Below are 11,414 nucleotides of genomic sequence, written 5' to 3'. Positions count from 1 at the left end.
TTTGGTTGAAAGTAGAAATTAAAGAGTCACTTCCAGACACCACCACTTTACTTACTTTGGTTAAATGGAAGCAAAGAATAAAGTGTCAACCGACTAAAAATAACATTTCAAACAATAATGTCTCTCTTGTAACCATTATCCTCCTTAATATTCCAGAAGAAAAAACTGTATGATCTTATGGAGCCCTTACATTTACATAAAGGTCCAAAACCAAGGAATAAATTGAATTAGTGCAATATCTGCATTTACATAGCAAGCTATAGAAAGTATAAAACAAAAGATATTCTCCATTCTCTTCTTTATAAACATGTATACCAGTGATCCAGACTTCACTCATCCTTGCCATCATCTTCCTCGTAGTTGAAAGGAAAAGGAACGGTCTTGAACGCCCTATACTTGCCCACATTGTTCAAATGTTCATTCTCCAACCTGATGCAGATTAAAATTAGAACATATAGACATGGGAATATTCAATTCGTGAGAATCGTGATAGGATTGATCGATTACCTGAAGAAATTCCATATACCACGTCTAATGATCTCCAGAACTGCTACAACCGCAATCATGGTTTGCCTATGCATGAAAGAAACCTGGAAATTCAACACGGTCTGCATCCATGCAAATCTCAGCAGTGTGTTCAAAACCTGCAAAACAACCATATATATTATAATTAAACTTTTGGACTCTCTCAATGAGTTTTAAAGACAGAAAGACAATACTTACTATGGCTACGTAATATACGCTTTTACGTGGAATAAGGAGCTTGTCTCTTAACAATTTATTCTTAGAATTCTTTTGCAATAAACCCCAATCCATTACAATGTCCCAATACATCCCAAATGCAGTCGCTACGGCAGAGGATATCCAGGCTGCCATTCTCCAACCTGGTGCATTGTTGTTCAGAGTGAAAGCTGTTCTAAGGCTCACAGCTATAATAGTTGACAAATATTTCAGCCCGTTTACCCCTTGGTGGGGATCTCCTTCTTCAAATAACCGCCTAAGGCACTGTTGTAACATAAACATTAACTACAGCTTCTACAACGATTGATTCAGTAAGAAAAAAATTAGTGGAACATGTTTCTCGACCTGAAGAAGACGCGACAAATATGGAAGGGATGCGATAATGAAGGAGGAGACTCTATAGACATCACTCAGTTGACATGTATTTTTTCGAAGCCTGAAATCTCCCCATCCGTAATAGCAAATATAGAATTGCAGACTTCGAAGCAATTGTACCTTAATATTTCAAAAGAAAAGAAAAAAACCCATTAATTATCAATGGAAAATGAAGAAAAAAAAGATTAACGCGGGTGTAGTAATTCACCTGGCTAGTTAGTTGATCAGCCAAGAAGAAGTCCGGAAGTGTAACCTTGTAGAGAGGGGCACAAATACAGTGGAATACAGATACTAGGAAGAATAATCGACTTGATCGGTAGATTATATTGAATGGACAGAGCAGTATTATTGCAAGAAACTGCATAATTGAGATCAGATAGATAGAATTGGGTAAGTTTGAGAATTTCATAAACATATATAGCCTAGATTGGCGGCTAGAAGGCTTACCACTACAAGTCCAAGAGGGACAAGTTCGGTGACAGCTTTAAAATCGGCAGTTATTTTGTCTATTTCCATGTCTAAGTTTGCAAGAACAGCGGCTAGAGCTAGAACCGCAATACTGAAGCTAACAAACATGACTTGTCTATAACCCAACTCGGTTCCTTCCTTAAAACCGAATATGAATGAATAATTCACTCGATATCGTCTCCAGAAGTATATATTTCCAGCATACATTAGCATGTGGATAACCAAGAATCCAAAAAAGCTGCAACAAATGGACAACAACAATGGTTTTGAATACCAATACCAATAACAATGTTATGGTTCAAGTGATTAGATTTTCCTGTTGTACCTGTAAAGGGGAAAGAGGTTGTTCATGTACTGATCCTTCCCCTCGTGGTCCAAGATGTTGCGAGTGCGTATGATAAGAACGAGCGCTACTATGAGTGCCAGAGTGCAACCTACCAACAGCCCTGCAAATTACAGATTCAATCTGAGCAAACAAATAACAAAACACTTTTGTTTATGTTTGTTTGTTTTGGAAATACCTAAAGAGAATGTAACTCTATGCCTTTCTCTCTTTGCCTTTGGTCTTAAGATGTTCATTCCTATGCTGCGGTTAGAGTTTGCGAAATGCTTGATGAATGCCTCTTCTACTCTCTCCATAAGCTTGCTCAACTGAGGAAAATTGATTATAAATACACAAACAAAGAAAAGAAAAGAAAAGAAAATTTTGAGAACTGAATTATTCATCTACTACCTCATCAGAGTTTCCAAGGTAAGAGTTATCAATCATCTTCATGTAAGTTTTCGATGCACATCTCGAGGCTATCTGTAAGAAAAGAAAAACAATAAAATTTGAAAAACATGGAATAAGATTGAAATGAAACCAACCCATTAAAGAGATTGATATAGAATAATTCTTTACCTTGTCATATTTCTTCATGATCTTTGAGAAAGCTAGTATGTTCAAGAAGCTGTTGAATTAATTCGTCAAAAACAATGCAACATGAATAAGAAAAATTATTATGGAAAAAGCTTATTAAGAGTAAGAATATTACCTATAGCTCTTGAGGAGCCGAAGCTTGTGATAGAACACAACAAAGGCCTTCTTGAGCATGTTTTCGATCTTGATAAGGTTATCCTGGTTGAACTTCAAATCTTCCTGGCCAGGAACCTTAAGGAATCCTTTGAGAGTCGAGCGAGGTGTGTCTAGAGTAGTGTTTATCTTCACATGGTTAAGAATTTCCAATGGAGCTGGCTTTGGCCTTGGCCTGTGTTGGTTCTTGTCAATTGATGATGGCGGCGGCTGCTTAGTCTTCTCTTTGAAAGCTTCAGGTTTATCACCTGATGATGTTGACCCTTCACCATGGCTGCTCGAACTAGGACTCGAACCAGAACCAGAACCATCTTCCTCAATCACAGACATTGAATTACATCCTGCAAATATCCTCCATTAAAATGAATAATAATAATAAGAAGAAGAATAACGCGTCTTACTGCTATCCCAAGTAGCTTCAGAGGGAGCAGTAGAAGAAGACATGGCGGCTGTTGAAGCAGACACATCTGAAGCCAAACGAACAATCATGCCCGATTCCTCAAATGGGATTTGAAGGTTGTCTACTTTGATTCGAAAGGCAATGAATGCATCCATTTGTTTGTTAATCGTTTCCGCTTCCTTCATCACCTCGTCTACTTTCGTCTTGTAAAACTTCACCACCTTATTAAACTCATCATCTAGTCTCCGAAAGTAAGCAGTCTCATGATCTCCCCCCCCTTCATCATCGGCCGCCATTAAAAGAGTCTGGAAGTTCCCCTCTCCTCTCGACTGTGAATGAACGAATATGATTTGATTTTCGATGTCAGATCTATCGACGGGAATGTTGTTGTTTCCTCTCTGGGTTAATCCGCTAAACGCTCTGTGAAGTGTAGGCTTCCTCCGGAGACCGGAATCAGACTCAGGTAGTTTGAACGATGGTCGGTGTCTTTCCTTGTGTGTGTGTATCTCTTTCAAAAGGGTTTTAAGAAAATCGTAATCCATGTATGCTTCTTGCCATTCTGGCACCATTTGTGACTTGAATTCCTTACCAAACTTCATGTTTGTATATAGATTATTTTGATAGCAATTGACTGCAGAAGAAGAACTGAAGAAAACAGAAAACGATGGAGATTTCTCTTACCAATACATATGTTTAAATACTATTTTTTTTCAAGCCCTGCACTTTTGACTGCACGTATGGTTTGTTTGTTTGAAAAGCTAACCACAATATAATTTATTTATTTTTTCTTATAAATATATTCTAATTTATGATAACTTATCACAAAATGGTATGAAATACCAAAATTAAAAAACTATTCCAAAACTATTTATTTTTACCAAATTTGAATAACAAACAAGACCTTACGTGAAAAAGGGAGGGAGTAGCTTTTCAAAAGAAGGAAGGAAGAAAGGAGATTTCATATATATTTCATATATATTAAAAGATAAAATGGTTTTTACATTTTTTTTTGTTATTGAAGATATTTGTAATCATAAAAATTACCTTAGAGGAAAATTAAATATAAAAATAATATTATATTAATTTAATTAATTAAAAGAAAAATCAAAATATAAGGGGGGAGATGAACCTGTCTTTAAAATTGACTTTGGCCTTTAATATTTCAAGATTGAAAAACATTAGAATATGTCAAACAAAATTTGGTTTCGTTACCACGTACGTACGGTGGTCTTTTTACCCTGTGATTAATTAATTAATTAATTAGTTTGTTATATTCCATAATTAAAAAAAATATAAAGAAAGAACTTCACTGATGTTGTTGAGAGAATAGACCAAGTTTTATTATATATTGAAAATGTCCTGATCACTTTTTTTTTATATATAAATAAACTGTAAAAAAATTACATTAAACTTTGACCTTGATTGAAATAATAGAAGAACAATCCTTTAAATTATTCCAACTTCATCTGTACAAATTTAAAATATTATTACTCACTTTAATGACTAATGTACCACCGACAATAAACATACTATTAAAAGTCACAATCATTCTAGTTATAACTTTTTAAAAAAAAAATTGTTTAGATTTTGTATTTCAAATTTTAAGTGAAAAATAAATAAAATTTTAAATTATACTATAAAATTAAAATTGTTAAAAAGAAATATTAAATATGTAATATAAATTTTGGTGAGTCACATTGAAGTAATTTGTGTCTGATAATAAAAGTATTGAATTTAAATTATTTTTATTTGTTAAATATATATAAAAAGCTACTATAATTTTATAGTTATAATCTTTATTTAATTCAAAGGTTCTAAACAGTAATTGAATTATCATATTTGCTATTTTAAGTATTTAACTAATATAATTAGTTTGAGTTTCATTTTTTTTTTAAACTCCTTAAATTGAAGTGAATATTTCTTAAATTGAAGTGAATATTTGAATTATTTTTATAATTTAAAAAAAATAAAAAACAATAGAGTGTGACATATTAGCTCCCACTCTAGTTTAAAAGAATGCATAATTTTTTCAAACAAATAAGAGTTTTATAATTTCTTTTATATCTAAAATATTATACTAAATTACACTTATAAGTTATATTGATGAATTATTTATATAGCGTGCAGTTTGTGGATGATAATTAATCATATCAATATTGTGCACATGAAACTTGTAGTAATAATAAATAATTAAATGTGGAGTGGGTGTGAAATAAAAACATTATAATTAGCTATAAAAGACAAAACTACTAATTAAAAGATTAAGAATATTATAATAATTAATTGAACAGCTAGCATGCAATCTATTTTATTTTATTATTATTTTACATTATTAATATATTCCAAAAGATAATGGGTAAAAAACAAGTAGGTCCCATGCCACCAAAGTTGATCATTTTATTTTTCTAAGACTTCACTGCGCAGAGAGGCCTAGTGTCTCATTTTTCTATTTAATTAATAATATATATAAATATATATATATATATATATATATATTATTTTAAATATATACATATATAAATATGAGGTATGATAAACCCAACGAAGGGTTAGCGAAAGCAGTTAGGAGAGAGAAAAAGAAAAAAAAATTCTACATTTCTGCATATCCTCTTTCACCCAATAAGGTTTCATATTTCTGCATTTCTTTCTCTCTCTGAAACGCATCATTTATTTCTCTTCTCCGGCTCCGGCTGCATTTATTTCTCTTCTCCGGCTGCATTTATTTCTCGTCTCCGACTGCATTTATTTCTTTCTACGGCAGCATTTACTTCTCCATGGTATCCTTTTTAAGGATCTTTATTTTTTTTGAATAGATCTAGGGTTTAGATTTTACAGATTTAGGGTTTACATTTTAAGTATTTATGGATTTAAACTGTTTGAATTTTCAGGAAACCGAAGCACCGGACTTGAACAACCCAGTAGATGAAGAACTTAACCTGAACAGATCCACCCCTGTTGAACCCGAAAGGTACCCTGAACAGATCTAGTGATTTCGGGACAAGAAATGGTCCTTCCTTGTCCCGAAATGGTTGGTTTCGGGACAAGAAATGGTCCTTCCTTGTCCCGAAATGGTTGGTTTCGGGACAAGAAAGGGTCCTTCCTTGTCCCGAAATGGTTGGTTTCGGGACAAGAAAGGGTCCTTCCTTGTCCCGAAATGGTTGGTTTCGGGACAAGAAAGGGTCCTTCCTTGTCCCGAAATGGTTGGTTTCGGGACAAGAAAGGGTCATTCCTTGTCCCGAAATGGTATGTTTCGGGACCCGAAAGGGTCCTTATATTCCCCAAAAGGGTTTGTTTCGGGACCCGAAAGGTGGTTTCAGGACCCGAAATGGGTGGTTTCCGGACCCGAAATGGGTGGTTTCGGGACCCGAAATGGGTGGTTTCGGGACCCGAAATGAGTGGTTTATGGACTTTTTTCTTACGGTTTCACTTAATTTTTGCAGTCACATTCCTAGTGTTGGAATGACATTTTCCTCCGAAGAACAACTTCTTGAATTCTACACATCATATGCCCACTTAACGGGATTCGGCATTACCAAATTAGGGAGCAAAAATGTAGGTGGTAAGAGGAAATACTTCAGCGTTGGTTGTGCCAAGAGTTTTCTGAAAGAATCGAAGTCAAAAAACAAGTTTCATCAGCCTAGACCAATAACGAAGACAGATTGTAAAGCAAAGATTAATGTTGTTGTTCGAAATGAAGGGGAATATGTGATAACAAGTATTTCTCTTGAGCACAACCATTCTTTAAGCCCTAAGAGAATACGTCATGTTAGATCCTACAAAGTAATTGACGGAAATGTAAAGAGAAGATTGGATACAAACGATGAAGCTGGAATAACTGTGGCCAAAACATTTCAATCACTTGTAGTTGAAGCTGGAGGGTATGAAAACATGTCTTTCGATGAGAGGACATGTAGAAATTACGTTACAGAAGCACGACGGTTGAGGTTAGGGATTGGGGATGCTGAAGCACTCACTAATTATTTCTTAAGAATGCAAACCAGGAACTCAAACTTCTTCTACCTTATTGATTTGGACGAGGAATCCTGAATTAAAAACGTGTTTTGGGCAGATGGTAGGTGCAGGGCTGCCTTTGAAGATTTTCATGATGTTATCTCTTTCGATACAACATATTTGACAAATCGCTATGACATATCGCAATTCGTTTTATTTGAACTGTCTTGCCAAGGTAATTTCAAAACATTGAACGAGAATTGGGCAATTTTATCCGCGATCCCTTGGTCGATAGTTTGGAAGTAGTCCACAACGTTCTGTACCTGTTTTACCAAAGAAGTTAATAAACACTTTCAAAGAAGTCAATACATTATGTGTAAAAAGACTTCAACGTTACCAGTTGCCGAGTTGTGACATATTTATCATCCCATTCAATATCTGGGTCCAGTGGGAGGTTGTCGATGACTTCAATTGCTTGGTTTCGCATGTTGATGACAACCACATAATAGTGATTTTCATATAAAATTGGGAAAAATATCTGCAAGAATATCACCAAGATTCAGATGACACATATAATCAAAAATCAGATAATATAAAAAATGACTTACCAGCTTAGCAGTTTTCATGTGTTCGGGAGTTAATTCGAAAATTCTCATTTCTTCAATCAATCTTTCAATGAAAAGGTCTTTCGTTCTCCAAAAGTCATGCAAATGAAATCAACATCAGAATAAGAGATAATTGGTTTAAACAACAATGAAAGATATAGAGACTTACAGAAACGACTGTCGAAAAAACTATTTTCGAGTCGGAAGTTGATTTGCAGTGAAGAGTGATCATGTTTGCCCACGCATCAATTATCCCACTTTCAACATGGCATTCATTTTTCATTGATTGAAATTGCTCTATGTTGATATTGGTAAGCTCGGATACATAGAATACTTCCTTGCTGAAACCAGATATAGAAGAAAACAAGTTAAAAATCAAACTTTCGGGTCCTGAAACCATCCTTTTCGGGTCCCGAAACACCTTATTTCGGGTCCCGAAACCACCCATTTCGGGTCCCGAAACACCTTATTTCGGGTCCCGAAACCACCATTTTCGGGTCCCGAAACTACCCTTTTCGGGTCCCGAAACCAGATTTCGGGTCCCGAAACCACCCTTTTCGGGTCCCAAAACCACACTTTCAGGACCATTTATTCAGCCAAACAAACATGATTTAACAAACTATGAAATCTTGATTTACCTCGCATTCGAATCAACTGCATAAATGAATCCCACAACGACTTCATCTCGGTATTCCATATTGACAAAATGATAGAACTCTAGATTTCTTTGCTTGTTCTTCTTCATATATTGAGATTGAAGGCGTGCTGGAAGTTCCATATGTATGGGATATTTCTTCTGTTTTTTGGAAGCAACCAATTCTTTTCCCGCGACATCATGAGTTTGAGGGGCAGGCTCGATGATCTTCGTCGGCTTGTTCTGCGTCATGTATGGAGATTTAAGGCGTGCTGGAATTTTCATATGTCGCACTGGATTTCTCCTTTTTCTTGGAGATCCATCTTTTTCAGGTACTTCATCTTCATCTTCCTCTTCGAGAACACCCTTTTGACCCACATCAGTGTGAGCCACCTCAGTTTGAGCCCCCTCAGTTTTAGCCCCCTCAGTTTTAGCCCCCTCAGTTTTAGCCCCCTCACTGTGAGCACACTCAGTTTGAGCCCCCTCACTGTGAGCACGCTCAGTGTGAGCGCCCTCAGTGTGAGCGTCCTGATCGTTTACCCCATCATCCTCAGTGGGTGTTCGATCTTTGAAGTATCTGTGCATGGCATCCCTAAAAGGTTTATTACTGTCCATTGCTCTATAAATTACGTGGATGACGTTGTCATACATTGGCGTTGCATCCCAACCTGAAGTTAAAGATTCCAGTCTTCTTGTGGCTTTTTCAATAAACAACGTACATTTAGCAATCCACGCCAAATTCTCTATAAAACTCAGTTTATCAACGTCCGGACCTGCCGTGTTAATAGGTGTTATATTCATAGGTGGTAGGCCTTGATTCATAGGTGTTGATTCTGACCTCCTCATTGGTGGCCTCTTCCGAGGTGGTGACCTATTCCTGGGTGGTGACCTATTCCTAGGTTCTGCTGCTGCCACCGCCGCCGCCTTTGGGGTCTCAGACACCCCCTCATTCATATCCTCCTCATCATTATCCCCCACATCATTATCCTCCTCATCGTTCTCCCCCCACATTCTCGGTAGTGGAATTTGTCCCACAACGCTTCCACGTCCGAATCCTCCATTTTCAAACTCCGTATCCAGTCTAAACTTCAAAGTCGTGTCATTCCAACATGACAGTATTGGAAATCGACGGTCATTAACTCCTCCCAGTTGTGGGTTGCTCACCCTATACACGTAGCACAACTGAAAACAAACATATGTTAATTAAAACCAATTATTTTGGCAAACAGAGAAATTAATTAACGGATAACTTACAATAAGGAACGTCTGTGGTCCTTGGAAATGTCGTTTTTCATTCTGCTTCACTTTTGCGCATGATTGAACTAATCCTTCAAGTACAAATTTGCACCAATTGAACTTCTTGATATTATGAACATCTAAAATAGATTTCAGAATTCTATACCTGCAAGGGAAAAAACATATTTGAGGATTTATTAACATGTCATATAAGTTGTCATGCAAATAAAATAACAAAAATGATAGTACCTTGATAGTTGACCTAGGTGATCACACCAGAGAAAGCAACTGACAACAAATAATATAAAGTCTATCTTAAAATTGCTGTCAGCAGCTTTGTTCTCAATCATTTTCGTCGGCATAGCAGTCACTAAAGGAGCGACATTAATAGGGTTACCCCATCGAGTGTTAAATGCCTTCAGCTTGTCATCAGTCTCGTTATTCTGATATTCTACAATGTCCAACTCCCCTCTGGGGAGACCCAATACCATTTCAACATCTTCTTCTTCGATTTTCACTTTCTCGCCATTCTCTAGAGTGAAAGAACATTTATCATAGTCAAACTGCCTCACTAGATAACGAGATATCTCCCCGGGGCATTTTGAAAGTGATAATGAAAGTAGATGGCCAAAGCCTATTGACTTCACAGCCTCCTTTTGATCATTAGACAGTAGTTGCAGAAGATTGAAAAGGCCAAAAGAAGATGTCCTAGTTAAAAAAAGGTTGTGTGGGGCTGCTTTGGGAGCTGCTGCTCTGGGGGATTTCGGAACTAATTTGGGAGCTTTTGGGGATTTGTCAACTGCTTTGGGAGATGCTGCTTCTTGGGCATTCTTTTTACGTTTATTTGCCCTACAAAAACAAAAGATAAACATTTAAAAAACATGAAACAGATAATCTAAGAGAAACAAAGTTAAAGCAAGTTAAAACCAAGAGAAAACAAGTTAAAAATCTAAATTTCGGGTCCTGAAACACCTTATTTCGGGTCCCAAAACCACACATTTCGGGTCCCGAAACCACACATTTCAGGTCCCGAAACCACACATTTCGGGTCCCGAAACCACATTTTCGGGACCTATAACAGCCAAACTTTACAAAATCCGATTTATGGGTCCCGAAACCACCCATTTCGGGTCCCGAAACCACACTTTCGGGACCCATAACAGCCAAACATTACAAAATCCGATTTATGGGTCCCGAAACCACCCATTTCGGGTCCCGAAACCACACTTTCGGGACCCATAACAGCCAAACATTACAAAATCAGATTTATGGGTCCCGAAACCACCCATTTCGGGTCTCGAAACCACCCATTTCGGGAATCATAACAGCCAAACATATCAAAATTCAATTTTGGGGTCCCGAAACAACACATTTCGGGTCCCGAAACAACACTTTCAGGTCCCGAAACCACACTTTCGGGACCGTTCATTCAAAAAACATATCAAAATCAAATTTCTGGACTATGTAATCATACTTTCGGGTCCCCGAAACAACACTTTCGGGACCCATAACAGCCAAACATATCAAAAATTACATAAATCATCACATAGAAGCAAATAAACACAAAATAATCAACCATTTCTATAGTTAAAATCATTAGAATCAGCAGAATAATAAAAATCCATAACCCTAACCCTAACCCTAACCCTAACCGCAAAAACCTAAACGGTCTTCAAATCATCAAAATATTTTAGAATTCTAAAGGAGATGTTATTACCTTGTCCTTGGAGATTTTGGAGTCTTGCTTGAAGATGTACCTGGACCACCAACCTGAAAAAGAGAAAAGATATTCACGAATGCAGACAGTGAAGTGAACGGAAATACCCGAAGGAGAAGACTTACCATTTTCGATCGAAAGAAAGAAGATGAATAAAGTTGAAGAAGTCGGGGATGCCGCCGCTGGAGAGAAAAATCGCCAGAGAAGAGAAAAAT

General features: G+C 36.7%; 1 protein-coding gene across 1 annotated transcript; it reads right to left on the bottom strand.

Annotated features, from left to right (window-relative positions):
* Positions 1–147: 147 nt before the first annotated feature.
* LOC124925812 (phosphate transporter PHO1 homolog 3-like) lies at positions 148–3,677 on the bottom strand. The gene is made up of 12 exons (XM_047465920.1): positions 3,058–3,677; positions 2,619–2,997; positions 2,486–2,534; positions 2,318–2,389; positions 2,107–2,235; positions 1,910–1,953; positions 1,564–1,822; positions 1,325–1,474; positions 1,087–1,236; positions 724–1,005; positions 508–644; positions 148–429 (listed from the first exon to the last, which is right to left on the bottom strand). The coding sequence occupies exons 1-12, from the start codon at positions 3,653–3,655 to the stop codon at positions 330–332; spliced, it is 2,349 nt and encodes a 782-aa protein (XP_047321876.1). The 5' UTR covers positions 3,656–3,677; the 3' UTR covers positions 148–329.
* Positions 3,678–11,414: the final 7,737 nt, after the last annotated feature.

This window comes from Impatiens glandulifera, chromosome 2 (genome assembly GCF_907164915.1).
Source record: "Impatiens glandulifera chromosome 2, dImpGla2.1, whole genome shotgun sequence".
Lineage (NCBI taxonomy): Eukaryota > Viridiplantae > Streptophyta > Magnoliopsida > Ericales > Balsaminaceae > Impatiens > Impatiens glandulifera.
The sequence above is the reverse complement of the archived record's forward strand: the minus strand, read 5'-3'. Positions and strand labels throughout refer to the sequence as shown.

What these genes read in the sequence shown, in the direction of transcription:
- LOC124925812 (XM_047465920.1), bottom strand. Translation starts at nt 3,655, where the DNA reads ATGAAGTTTGGTAAGGAATTCAAGTCACAAATGGTGCCAGAATGGCAA. An exon ending in TCCCTCTTGGACTTGTAGTG is followed by an intron (nt 1,475 to 1,563) that starts GTAAGCCTTCTA and finishes TCAATTATGCAG; the next exon opens with TTTCTTGCAATAATACTGCT. An exon ending in CTGATCAACTAACTAGCCAG is followed by an intron (nt 1,237 to 1,324) that starts GTGAATTACTAC and finishes TGAAATATTAAG; the next exon opens with GTACAATTGCTTCGAAGTCT.